This window comes from Dendrobates tinctorius, unplaced genomic scaffold, assembly GCF_039654945.1.
Source record: "Dendrobates tinctorius isolate UK_male_01 unplaced genomic scaffold, ASM3965494v1 ptg000158l, whole genome shotgun sequence".
NCBI lineage: Eukaryota > Metazoa > Chordata > Amphibia > Anura > Dendrobatidae > Dendrobates > Dendrobates tinctorius.
In genome coordinates, this window is record NW_027361825.1 from 22,591,497 (window position 1) to 22,605,959 (window position 14,463).

Here is a 14,463-nt window from a genome sequence, read left to right on the forward strand (position 1 = left end):
GCCTTTCAATCCAACAACCAAGCCATTATGATGAGCTTGCATTGATCACTGACCTGGCGATCATCTCCTTTTCTTTGTTTGATGCATGTCCACCACTACCTAGGACCTTCGCTGGTGTGGATAGGAAGTAGAGGCAATGGTTCTTGAAGTATTGGTTGATAAGCGGAAGAAGGATCTGTACAGCGGAAATATGGCGTCATCTGATTGTAAACACTTTTCATATGGAGATTTTTTTTTCACCAGAAATCATGTGAAATAATTGTTTTACCCAACTCCCCATCAGCCTCAGAAGATGACTTCCTATCCAGAAAACTATCTTAATACAATGTCTTCAAACATTTCAGAAGTTCAGCCATGCTTCCTCGGCTGACTACCTGCACTGTGCTGTTGTGGGAATGTCCTGAGCCTTCAGTTCATTTAAGAAATGGTTAAAGGAAATGTGACAGAAAATCCCAAAATTACCTGTTTGAGTCAGTTTTTCTCAAATAAGTGCAATTTCTTATATTAATTTAGACTAGGATCACACTTGGATTATCGCTACAAGGCAATTGTAATGCACACTTTAATTCCTATACTCTGACTACTTAATGGGAGTGGAATTTCATAGCACTCGCTTAAATAGAGACCAAATCTCTTTAGAACCAGCGACTTGTACATCATTTTCTGGCACTGACATCACATTGGCCATATATCTGATCCATCTCCACAAAATGATCACTCCTAATTTAGACCGAAGCCTGTTTTACTAAGAACTTAAAAAGAAGGGTCGTATGATACTGGAAATAATCTTTACCCCTTCCATAAACTGCAACTGACTGAAACTGGCCACACTAGTGTTCCCTGTTGGACATTTTGCTTTTTTTAAGGTTTTTTTAAAGCGTATTATAAACTAAAAAAATTTATTTTTTAATTGATCTCTTCAGATCTCCGCCTCTATTAGTCTGAGTTGTTTTACATGAATCGTTGTTAGACGTGCCATTCACAAATTATACATGGATATTAATGAAAAACAAATGTTCAAACTGGGCTATGCTTTATACTAGACTTGTACTTCCTGTTCTGTACAGATTACAATTTATCTGTGTCATTATCATCACAGACAGGAATACAATTACTTACAATACCTCTATATGAGGTATGTAACACAGGATCCACCTTTCACAATAGGTGATGTCCCAGCTTACCTCCTTCTCCTGTACAATGACTGATAACACCTCTATATCTCTATATACAGTAGATAACACAGGATCCATCATTTACAATAGATGATATCACAGCTCACCTCCTCCTCCTGTACAATGACTGAAAACACCTCTATATACAGTAGATAACATAGGATCCACCATTCACAATAGATTATAACACAGCTCACCTCCTCCTCCTTAATAGCTGTCTACAAATATCTCAAGGGCTGTCACATTGCAGAAGGATCATCTTTATTCTCATTTGCACAAAGAAAGACTAGAAGCAATGGGATGAAACTGAATGGGAGGAGACACAGATTAGATATCAGAAAAACTTTTTGACAGAGTGATCAATGAGTGGAACAGGCTCCCATGAGAGGTGGTGAGTTCTCCTTCAATGGAAGTCTTCAAACAGAGGCTGGACAGATATCTGTATGGGATGATTTAGCGAATCCTGCTTTGAGCAGGGGGTTGGACCAGATGGCCCAGGAGGTCCCTTCCAACTCTACCATTCTATGATTCTATGATTCTATGATTCTACTGTATAAAAAGAGATGTTATCAGTCATTGTACAGGAGAAGGAGGAGGTTTAACTGTGATATCACGCCCCCAACGGGCGTTTCACTTCTTCGTCAGGAGACGCGTTGGGGTGATGGGGAAGCCAGCACCATATACCTTAATCATGTAAGTGCCCTTTTCGGGAACGTCCTTATACTTACACACTTCTTTTGGGATCATACCTCCTCCTATTGTACAATGACTGAAAACATCTCTATATACAGTAGATAACACAGGGACCACCATTCACAATAGGTGATATCACAGTTAACCTCCTCCTTCTCCTGTACAATGACTGATAACATCTCTTTTTATACAGTAGAATCATAGAATCATAGAATCCTAGAATGGTAGAGATGGAAGGGACCTCCTGGGCCATCTGGTCCAACCCCCTGCTCAAAGCAGGATTCGCTAAATCATCCCAGATATCTGTCCAGCCTCTGTTTGAAGACTTCCATTGAAGGAGAACTCACCACCTCTCGTGGCAGCCTGTTCCACTCATTGATCACTCTGTCAAAAAGTTTTTTCTAATATCTAATCTGTCTCCTCCCATTCAGTTTCATCCCATTGCTTCTAGTCTTTCCTTGTGCAAATGAGAATAAAGATGATCCTTCTGCAATGTGACAGCCCTTGAGATATTTGTAGACAGCTATTAAGTCTCCTCTCAGTCTTCTCTTTTGCAAACTAAACATTCCCAAATCCTGCAACCTTTCCTCATAAGACAGGGTTTGCAGACCGGTGATGGTTGGTAATCACACATTGCTCTATTATTGGCTGATTTGGGTAGTTCAATTCTTCAATTTTAGATTTTTGCCAAAATGCAGCCAGAGCTGTAAATGGACTATTCTTGACCTGGGCAATTTTTCAGTTCACAGGCCCAGTCTATGATGTAAAGGCCCTGGCCAAAGCAAATGGCACCCCCGGCACATGAGACACATGCTTTGATTACTCCTTCCCCCATAGCTTCACCCCAGTGCATAGATATAGTCAAAAAAGTGTAAAATAACATATATACATATATATATATATATATATATATATATATATCACAAACCTTTGCGAAGAACTTGATTTCCCGCTCATGTGGGGATTTCTCTACTCTGCCACTGCTGACAACGGCCTCTGAAATGTCAAAATAGAAAAACCCATCTAGAAAGTTCTCAAAGTCAAGACTTAGTACATCAAGAACACCAAGACAAAAATAGGGGTTGGATAAAATATTAATGCCAGAAAACTCGAGTGATGAGTTATCTTCCCTGAGAGGGAAAGGATTGGGCATGTTGAAATTGAACACTCCAAACCATCTCTACCCCTTACATATTATATAGTGATCTGGTGCCACCAAAAGCGGCGGGTGCGCTTATAATTTATCTGAGTATGGCCCCCTTAAGAAATATTGGAATGTTAATATATTTATAATATTTGATAGGATTTAGGGTTGCTCCAAAGAGACGACCAATGTGCAGCATCACAGATCCCCGTCCTCATACCCAAGTGCGCGATGAACTCCTGGGCTGTATCCATCAACTTTAGAAGTTTCTGCAGGAAGCCATACGCAAAACGCTTTTCAATAGAGGAAGTGTCCAGCTCCATGTCCTTCAGACCCCTGCAAGAAAAAGAAAAGATCTCCAATGGTCAGCAATAACTTTATGTATTCCACCTTCACACCGCTAAATTAAAGTCTCAGCTAGTTGTACAGTAAAGGCCTGATCAATGATATATGATAAAGTTGAATGGTGCCAGTTTAAAGAGGATCTGTTCTCCTGAATCCGGCGACGTTTTTCTTTTGTTTCTGCACCTCTCCATTCCTGAGATAAGGACGGCCTCCTCTTCCTTGTATATAAATCTGGTCTTATTATCCAAGTGGGTGTGATTGTAAATTCTTCTTGATGACCGCTCCCAGTTGAATAACAAGACTAGATTTATATAGAATTAAAAAGGGGCCAAATCACAGGAATAGAGAGGCGCAGGAACAAAAGAAAAACATTGCCGGATTCAGGAGAACAGCGGCATTTACATCAGGTAACAAAATAATATTTTTAGTAAGTGACGGGTTCTCTTTAAAGGCTTTTTATATGAGCGAAATCATGCGAAGACAAATGATTGTTAATGAGTTTTTTTGGTCTCAGTTGTATGCTGTTAGCAGCCCATTTGCTGTTATAAGATGCCACTAGTTTACAAAGGAGCAATTGTTCAGTTATCGGCAGATTGCTGCCATAATAAAAGTTCCTTCACTCGGGAATTTGGCTTCTGTGTTAGTACTATACAATGGGAACTCCATCAACTCTTCTGTCATACCAACCTGGTCACAGCATATCCATTAATCTGGAGGAATTTTAGAAGTTCCTGAGCTTTTTCTCTGTCCCGAGCCTTCTCTTTGGCAGTTAGCGTATCATAGGGTACAAGTAAGGGATGGGTTCCTCCTCCTGTAAAAAAAGATCATTTGCATTTAAAATTAGACAGAAACCAAATAAGACACAAATAGGCAAAAGTAGATGTGGATAATTGTTCTACAGAACAAGAACAGGCCATGTGAAGTTGTACTGATGAAGGGTTGGATGGATAGAAGCTAACATAAGACTTCATAACTGAGGCTTTTCTGACCTTACCTTTGGCCTCCAGCTCGTGCTTTTTCTTACGCCCCCATGTGTTATGATAATTTTCTGCCAGTTGCTCAGCCATTGACTGAAACCGGAATAACAAAGAAATAAAGGTTCATTTTCTACGGGTTTATAAAGGGCTCATAATATTGTGTCTCTGGGGACATCATCAATGTCATCATCAATGTATCTAGAAATGTTCATTTCATACTTGTTCAGTCTGTGATATAAAATCGAAATGGATCAAAATGATATTCTTACCTGAAGCTCTCTAGACAGGGTTATTCCAGTGAGGTCCATGGGTGTAGGGCTAAAGGTCTGTACTGCGGGATCATAGGTTTGCTGCAAGGTATGGAAAGCAGAATGGTAAAATAATTTTATAGGAATGGATAGATAGATAGATAGATAGATAGATAGATAGTAGTAAATTAAGGTAAAGGAAAGGAATGAAATGGTATGAAAATTAAAGAAAAGGAAAGGAAAAAAAGGTAAGAAAAGAAAATGGACAGAAAGGAAAGAAAAAGAACAGAAATGAAAGAAAAGCAACATAAATGACCAAAAATGGAAGAAAGGAAAGGAAAGGAACAAAATGGAACAAAAATAAAAGGAACGGAAAGGAAAGAAAAACAACGAAATAGAAAGAAAAGGAACAGAAAGGAAAGAAGAGGAAAGTAAGAAAAAGTATGGATTGGTGCAAAGCCTCCAAGTTTATCATCAAAAACCTCTTATATATAGAAAACTGCAAAAAATGGGGGTAGCACTCCAAAGTCAGATGATGGAAAAAGATGATGGATTTTAATTAGCCCAAGCAACATTTCTGCTCATAATGCCAGAGCTTGAGACAGCATCTGCCACTGAACCAAAACAGTGCATGAGCTAAATACTATTTATTTTTTTCATCATCTGATTTTGGATTGCTGCAACCATTTTTTGTAGTTTTCGATAGATATGAGATAGATTTTACCTGGGCACTTTGAGAGATTTTACGTGATTTCGTCTTCTTCTCAGTCCTGTCTTCTTCTCCTTCTCGGGCTTTTTCCACCATCCATTCCCACGCTATCATGGCTTTTAATGACTCTTTGATCGGCCAGCGGTAGATCTCCTTGTCCTGTAAATTGGAGAATTGCATAAGGTGAATCCTCTTGTGACTTACATTTTTAACCATCCAGACAATAAACTGATGGATTAACCATCTTCAGTTCGCCGTCAATTTCTGGTTAATTTCTTAAACTACATGAGAGAAATCCGAGACACAACCTCATCAAACCATCTAATGTTTACGAATTTTAGACTTACCTTTTCAGAAAAGGTTTTGTAGGGGCGCAGCATGGGATGGGTTTTGGCTTCTTCGTCCTCTCTCTCCCCATAGGACCAGTTATTTTGGATCTAAAGCAAAGTACAACAATTACCAGGAGCAGTTCTCATGTAGACCTCATAGTACCAAATTCAAGGAAGACCTTCTTACCTTCTCGAAAGCCCACTTGTCATGAGTGTACTCTGCATATTTGTTAATGAAGCCATCCAGCTTTTCAGGAATGATTACACTGCGATATTAAATATTAATGTTATTTTTGAGTATACTGATTTGTTATTATCATTTTTATACTATATACAGCAGCTGAAATAAGTATTGAACATGTTCCCAATTTTCCAAGAAAATCTATTTCTAAAGGTATTATTCACATGAAATTATAAAAGATGTCAGTAACAACCCCTCCAGTCCACACAGGTAAAGAAATCAAACCATACATATCCATAAATTAGTTTATGTGTAATAATGAGAAATGACGCAGGGTAAAAGTATTTAACACGCTTGCTTATACTGTACTTCCTGTAGGGAGAAACTAGCTGCAGGCATTGCTCAGGTGTGATTTTGTCCCATTCTTCCCCACAAACACTGTTCACATCCTAAAGGTCCCGTTGGCTCCTTCTTTGAGCTTTGAGATTTAGTTCCTTCCATACATTTTATATTGGATTCAGGTCTGGTGATTGGCTCGGCCATTCTAGCAGCTATATTTGCTATATTTTCTCGTTCTCTGAAACCAATTGAGAGTTCCCTTGGCTGTGTGTTTGGGATCATTGACTTGCTGAAATGTAAACCCTCATGTCATCATTATCATCCTGGTGGATGGCAGCAGATTTTTATCAAGAATGTCTCGGTACATTTGTCCATTCATCCTTCATTTACTCATATGAATTTTGCCAGTGATGAATGCTAAAAAACAGCCCCACACCATGATGTTCCCACCTCCAAACTTCACTGTTGGTATTGTGTTTTTGGGGTGATATGCAGTACCTTTTGGCCTCCAAACATGGTTTGTATTATTTAATTTTGGTCTCATCTGACCAAACTATACTCTCCCAGTATTTCACAAGCTTGCCTAAACGTTGCTGAGCAAAATTTAAACGAGCTTGTACATGCTTTTCGATCATCAGTGGTGTCACGATCCCACCGCTGACACCGGTATGTCACGGACGGAGGGATGCGATGCACTGCCGACACAAGGCTATCACAGGCACAGTGGGGGCTTATCTTAGTTATCTCACCGCTGGCACCATGTGATAAAAACAGCAAGCTAGTTTCGCCGTAACCATTTATCGCAGGGGGGTTATTTTGGATGCCCCACCACTGCTAACAATGTTCCACGAACTGCAGGGATTTATGTATATCCCACTTTTTCCAGTTCCACTTTGGAACTCGCAGCTCTCCGGCACACCCCTTACCCTCAGGTCAGTCAGGGAACTACACCTGGGATAATGGGTCGCCGGCCGGCTGCTTCAATGAGGTCTGGTCACCCGGCATGCTGCAGTGAGGAAATTATAAAATGCTCTGGCCGCAGCCACCCCAATTTAGCTTATAAAACCCTTCCGTCACTCTCAGCAGTGCCCAGGGCCCAGAACACACGTTGCCGCCACCAGCTCCAGATTTCTCTGCTTAAGTTATAAACTTAATAGAGGGGTTCGAAGCCCACTTAATTCAGTAGCATAATTATCTCAAAGGCACGTGTACGTTCGTTCTTAGAGCATGAAGACAGACTAATACATTTTTATAATTTATTCCCCAAAAGGGGGGCAGTGATTACACAGATTAAAGATGTTACAAAGTTGAGACAGTAGGTATGTACAATGCAAATATAAAATAAATGGGATTAACATAGAAAATCAACACTTACAGTTGCTTAATGGTCTTTAGGCTAGCCATGTGGGGAGGAGGCGGAGCCACACGTCTCCCTGCATCTGGGGTCCTTTAGGCATGAAAACCTCCAGCTCAACTGACTAGTTTTTGGAAGGGAATGCCTTATAGGTTTGGGTTTGTGACATCACGAAAAGGGCTGTCTGGGGATGTTCCTCCCCCCTGCTCTAAGTTACAATTCTGACTACAAAACTTATAATGACTATATCTCGCAGAGGGTACCTCGTATAAACACGCCATGTTATCATTCTCTTTAGCCTGTCGCAGCCAATAGTTAAAGACCAAACATGCAGTAATTATGACACACCATTTAGGTGGAATCCAGTTCTCGGTTTCTGTGAGTGCTGGAACCGTGAAAGTTATGAACCAGAATGCTGGTGTCGTGCATTTTGCAGAAATGTAATTTTCATGTCTCTGCTGCGTATGGTTTTTGAGATTCAGTCTCTTGAATATTACCAATACTTATATCCAGCCGCATGTTGCTTCAAACAAAGACATTCCTTCCACTTACAGTACAGACCAAAAGTTTGGACACACCTTCTCATTCAAAGAGTTTTCTTTATATTCATGACTATGAAAATTGTAGATTCACTCTGAAGGCATCAAAACTATGAATTAACACATGTGGAATTATATAATTAACAAAAAAGTGTGAAACAACTGAAAATATGTCTTATATTCTAGGTTCTTCAAAGAAGCCACCTTTTGCTGTGATCACTGCTTTGCACACTCTTGGCATTCTCTTGATGAGCTTCAAGAAGTAGTCACCGGAAATGGTCTTCCAACAGTCTTGAAGGAGTTCCCAGAGATGCTTAGCACTTAGATAATTAGATACTGTAGCTCATTAACATTCCTTAGCTGTGACTATGAGAATGTTTGCCCAGGAAACATCTGGTGTAGGGTTACAGGCAGGCAGAGGAGACACACTGGAGATTCAGGTTAGACTCGTTTTGTGTGTGGGGGGGGAAAGAAGGATGGGGGGTTGCAGCTACGTGACAGGCAGGGTCTCATCTGTAGTGTAATGCTCAGGGAACCTTACGTCATATCATGCTTATTATTACAAGTGGAGTCACGCGATTTGAGCGTGCATACAGGCCATGAAGATTGAGTGCATTACTTATAGTTTTCTTTGAAACAATTGTACCTGCTGATTCCAGATCTAGATCTTTCTTTAGCTCTCCACAAGAGGTCCTTGACTCTTGAATAACTCTTCTGACAATTCTTTTCATTCCTTTGTCTGAAATCTTCCGGGGATCACCTGGTCCTGGCTGATTTATGGTGAACTGATGTTCTTTCCAATTCTGGATAATGGCTTCAACAGTGCTCACTATAAGGGCCCCCTTACACGCTTCAATGTCCCAGCAATCCCACCAACGATCCGATGTGGATGGGATCGCTGGGACATAATGTAGTTAGCTGATCGCTGCTGAGCTGTCACATAGACAGACTCACCAGCAATAAGGACCAGCGAGCAAGCTGGTATCCAAGGTAAACAGCGGGTATCTAAGAGCCGTGCACCTCTTAGAAACCCGCTGTTTACCCTGGAAACCAGCATGCACGCTGGTTTCCAGGAAAAACAGCGGGTATCTAAGAGCCGCGCGGCTCTTAGATACCCGCTGTTTACCTTGAATACCAGCTCCCAGCGTCACTGATCATCGGTCTCTCGCTGTCACACGCAGGACAATGGCCCAGGATGTTCCTGCACGATCAGCGATACCCGGCGGGGGGGGCGGTCGCTGATGCGTGTCACACACAGCGATTTCTCTGGCGAGATCGCGGTGGCGTCACAAAATCAGCGATCTTGCTAGCAATCTCGCTGTGTGTGACAGGGCCTTAACTTTCAGTTGTTTAGAAATTCTTCTGTAACCAATGCCATGATTATGTTTTGCAACAATAAGGTTGCAAAGGTCTTGAGACAGCTTACTGGTTTTACCCATCATGAGATGTTTCTTGGGTGGCACCTTGATAATGAGACACCTTTTTATGGGCCAACCGATATTATTTTTTCACTAAGTGGCAAGATTCCTTTCTAATTACTGACAGATTTCAGCTGGTATCATGACTTTCCATTTCTTTATGCACCTCTATTTCTTCATGTGTTCAATACTTTATCCCTATAAATTATCATTATTGCACATAACTTAATTTATGGGCATCTATGGTTTCATTTCTTTGCCTGTTTGGATTGGATGGTTTGTTACCTACATCTGGTGAGAATTTCATGTCAATAGCATCTTCATAAATATATTTACATAAGAAATTGTGACGTTCAATACTTATTTCACCAACTGTATGTTTTTGATTTTCTAATTCACAGCTCTAAAACTCCAATGTAGAGTCAAATGACAGTACAGAATTCAATGACATAGATTCTACAAGCGAAAACGCTGGAGCAAAAAAGTCCAACTAGGCAAGCATGAAAAAATATATCACAAATTGTATTAGTCACATAAAACATACATTATACAAGCTCATAAAACAAAGCGTATTCCAAAGCTCATGTGTGAGGACACACAAAACACTGAAGTAACAGCATGGGCAAAGCTCATAACCCTCAATCAAAAAATTGCACAAAAGTTTTTACTTGTATATAACACTACCCAAAAAGGGTTAAAAAGAAAGTGGCACATGCGTCTAAAGTGCAATCTAAGTCAAAAGTATTGACACCCCTGCAATTTTGTCAGATAATACTCAGTTTCTTCCTGAAAATGATTGCAAACACAAATTCTTTGGTATTATTATCTTCATTTAATTTGTCTTAAATGAAAAAACACAAAAAAGAATGAAGCAAAAAGCAAAACATTGATCATTTCACACAAAACTCAAAAAATGGGCCAGACAAAAGTATTGGCACCCTCAGCCTAATACTTGGCTGCACAATCTTTAGCCAAAATAACTGCGACCAACCGCTTCCGGTAACCATCAATGAGTTACTTACAATGCTCTGCTGGAATTTTAGACCATTCTTCTTTGGCAAACTGCTCCAGGTCCCTGATATTAGAAGGGTGTCTTCTCCAAACTGCCATTTTTAGATCTCTCCACAGGTGTTCTATGGGATTCAGGTCTGGACTCATTGCTGGCCACCTTAGAAGTCTCCAGTGCTTTCTCTCAAACCATTTTCTAGTGCTTTTTGAAGTATGTTTTGGGTCATTGTCCTGCTGGAAGACCCATGACCTCTGAGGGAGACCCAGCTTTCTCACACTGGGCCCTACATTATGCTGCAAAATTTGATGGTAGTCTTCAGACTTCATAATGCCATGCACACAGTCAAGCAGTCCAGTGCCAGAGGCAGCAAAGCAACCCCAAAACATCAGGGAACCTCCGCCATGTTTGACTGTAGGGACCGTGTTTTTTTTCTTTGAATGCCTCTTTTTTTCTCCTGTAAACTCTATGTTGATGCCTTTGCCCAAAAAGCTCTACTTTTGTCTCATCTGACCAGAGAACATTCTTCCAAAACGTTTTAGGCTTTTTCAGGTAAGTTTTGGCAAACTCCAGCCTGGCTTTTTTATGTCTCGGGGTAAGAAGTGGGGTCTTCCTGGGTCTCCTACCACACAGTCCCTTTTCATTCAGACGCCGACGGATAGTACGGGTTGACACTGTGGTACCCTCGGACTGCAGGGCAGCTTGAACTCGTTTGGATGTTAGTCGGGGTTCTTTATCCAACATCCGTACAATCTTGCGCTGAAATCTCTTGTCAATTTTTCTTTTCCGTCCACATCTAGGGAGGTTAGCCACAGTACCATGGGCTTTAAACTTCTTGATGACGCTGCGCGCGGTAGAAACAGGAACATTCAGGTTTTTGGAGATGGACTTGTAGCCTTGAGATTGCTCATGCTTCCTCACAAGTTGGTTTCTCAAGTCCTCAGACAGTTCTTTGGTCTTCTTTCTTTTCTCCATGCTCAATGTGGCACACACAAGGACACAGGACAGAGGTTGAGTCAACTTTAATCCATGTCAACTGGCTGCAAGTGTGATTTAGTTATTGCCAACACCTGTTAGGTGCCACAGGTAAGTTACAGGTGCTGTTAATTACACAAATTAGAGAAGCATCACATGATTTTTCGAACAGTGCCAATACTTTTGTCCACCCTCTTTTTTATGTTTGGTGTGGAATTATATCCAATTTGGCTTTAGGACAATTCTTTTTGTGCTTTTTCATTTAAGACAAATTAAATGAAGATAATAATACCAAAGAATTTGTGTTTGCAATCATTTTCAGGAAGAAACTGAGTATTATCTGACAAAATTGCAGGGGTGTCAATACTTTTGGCCACAACTGTATATACCAAACATGAGAGGTATTGAATAGGGGGGTTCAAGTCTTACCCATTGGTAGCTGCCAGTGGATATGCCCAACAGCAGCCCCGACGCGTGTTTCGTGTGGGCTTCCTCAGGGGGCTGTGCCTGTGTGTGCTAAAGGAGCATCTTTTATATTGGAGCCACAGCTGATAGACATTCATCAGCGCCATTGTGGTGCATGCGTACCGCACCACAGACCCCTCTCATGGATCCCTCCCTACCGCTCACGTGACCAGAAAGGAGGAGGGAAATCCCTCGTGACGTCACTATCCCTCTGCATCACTCATTGCAGCCAGGCTAGAAATACACAGGGAAATCTGCTGCACTAGGCATGCGCACACGCTGAAAAACGCCATGTTGGATATGGGCACAAGTGAGGGAAAGGTCCTAAGGTACATATTAATATGTAAGAAAGTGTTGGATCTCAAGTGTATGCGCAGACTGGAAAGAATCCTTATACTGCTTAGTACTATGTGGAGAAAATGTGATAATAGATATAGAAACTATATAATTTATAATAAGAGTGCAAAACCAATTAAGATTGAGGACTCCAAAATTCAGTTTATATCAACATACAATCACCAATGGGGCACTATGAGACAAATACTAAACAGACATTGGTCTATTTTAAAGACGGAACCTACTCTATCCAAATGTCTCTCGGATTTGCCTCTTATGACGGCTAGAAGGGGTAAAAATCTGAGGGACATTTTGGTTCAAAGTCATTATGTGCCCAAAATACCAGACCCATTTGGATCTGGTAAGCGTAAATGGGGTTTTTACCCTTGTGGTGATTGTATGGCGTGCCGCAACCATGTGCGTGCTGTATCTTTCACCTCTGCTGATGGCCAAAAAAATTTAAGATCACGGAATATATTTCAGAAAAGACTGGAGTCTGAACTGAAAAAGTAAATTAATGTGAATGCACAATGTAAGTGCATATTAACACATGACCATTAACCAGAGAAAACAAAAAACACAAATATCCTAAACTAAAATGTAAAAAATAAAATAAAAAATAATAAATAAATATTTTTTACTTTTTAGTTTAGGATATTTGTGTTTTTTGTTTTTTGTTTTCTCCGGAATATATTTCATGCAGTACTACATTTGTGGTGTACCTGGCAAGATGTACGTGCAATTTGTTTTATGTGGGGTTGAACTCACGTGAACTTAGGGTACGTACCCGAGAACATGTGAGAGACATCCAGGCAGCTAAGGATGTGGAGGATATTGATGTATTATAAACTATCCTACGTCATTTTAGGATGCACCATAAATGTAATCCAAAAGATCTACAGATCTTTGGTATTGATCGAGTAAGATGTGGCATCAGGGGTGAAGATGCAAAATGCACTTTGGCACAATTGGAATGTCGATGGATAATGGTTTTGGGAACAATGAGTCCATCTGGTTTAAACGAGCAGATGAGTTTTGCGCCTTTTCTATAGGTTTTGTCTTTTTCTCTGGTCTTAGATTTTAATCCTGTGTGTTTTTTGTATTTTATTTATTCAGCTCATTATATGCTCTTCCATCTTGTCTGATGTCGTGAGTGTCTTTTGAATTGGAGTAATAAAGCAGACACAAGGAAGAAGAGATTGAAGATTAATAATCTGGAATATTTTCCAGAAAATAATCCATTCTACAATCAAATTCTATTCTGTTGGGACTGTTCCTATACATGATACTATCTGATTTTTTGTATAATTTTATATTTTTTATTTTTATTTTTTATTATTATTATTTATTATTATTTTTTATTTTATATTTTTTGTTTGTATTTTTCTTCACTATTTTGTATTGTATATGCTTTATGTCACTTTATGTTTGAGTAGGCATTATTATTTATTTTTCACTTTTTTTTATACATTGGCACTATCACTTTATTAGGGGGTAGTTCCCCGTTTATATCACTGTGAATTTGGCGCTCTTGAATAGTGTCTTTCTTAAAGTGCGATAGGTTCCTTGGTTTATATTTTCCGGGGTTTTGCACTCTATTATAAATGATATCTATATCTATTATCACATTTTCTCCACATAGTACTAAGCAGTAAAAGGATTCTTTCCTGTCTGCGCATACACTTGAGATCCAACACTTTCTTATATATTAGTATGTATCTTAGGACCTTTCCCTCACTTGTGCCCATATCCAACATGGCGTTTTTCGGCGTGTGCGCATGCCTAGTGCAGCAGATTTCCCTGTGTATTTCTCCCCTGGCTGCAATGAGTGATGTGGAGGGATAATGACGTCACAAGGGATTTCCCTCCTCCTTCCAGGTTACGTGAGCGGCGGGGAGGGATCCATGAGAAGGGTCTGTGGTGCGGTACGCATGCGCCGCAATGGCGCTGATGAATGTCTATCAGCTGTGGCTCCAATATAAAAGACGCTCCTTTAGCACACACAGGCACAGCCCCCCGAGGAAGCCCACGCGAAACGCGCGTCGGGACTGCTGTTGGGCACATCCACTGACAGATACCAATGGGTAGACTTGAACCCCCCTATTCAATACCTCCCATGTTTGGTATATATCCCAGTGGATGGCCATGGAACAAGGAGGTGGAATAAGATTCTGCAGGTGAACAACTGGCTACGTCGATGGTGCCGTCAGCAACGATTTGGATTTATGGA

The 14,463-nt window shown here is 40.4% G+C and overlaps 1 protein-coding gene across 1 annotated transcript in view; it reads right to left on the reverse strand.

The window, feature by feature from the left end:
* RYR1 (ryanodine receptor 1) overlaps positions 1 to 14,463 on the reverse strand; it is a 212,965-nt gene that overhangs the window by 65,280 nt on the left and 133,222 nt on the right. The window contains exons 52-60 of the mRNA XM_073549100.1: positions 5,808 to 5,886; positions 5,639 to 5,728; positions 5,307 to 5,450; positions 4,604 to 4,684; positions 4,352 to 4,427; positions 4,045 to 4,168; positions 3,233 to 3,348; positions 2,797 to 2,864; positions 54 to 175 (exon numbers count right to left, since the gene is read on the reverse strand). Of these exons, the coding sequence (XP_073405201.1) occupies positions 54 to 175; positions 2,797 to 2,864; positions 3,233 to 3,348; positions 4,045 to 4,168; positions 4,352 to 4,427; positions 4,604 to 4,684; positions 5,307 to 5,450; positions 5,639 to 5,728; positions 5,808 to 5,886 (900 nt within the window). The remainder of the gene's footprint in view (positions 1 to 53; positions 176 to 2,796; positions 2,865 to 3,232; positions 3,349 to 4,044; positions 4,169 to 4,351; positions 4,428 to 4,603; positions 4,685 to 5,306; positions 5,451 to 5,638; positions 5,729 to 5,807; positions 5,887 to 14,463) is intronic.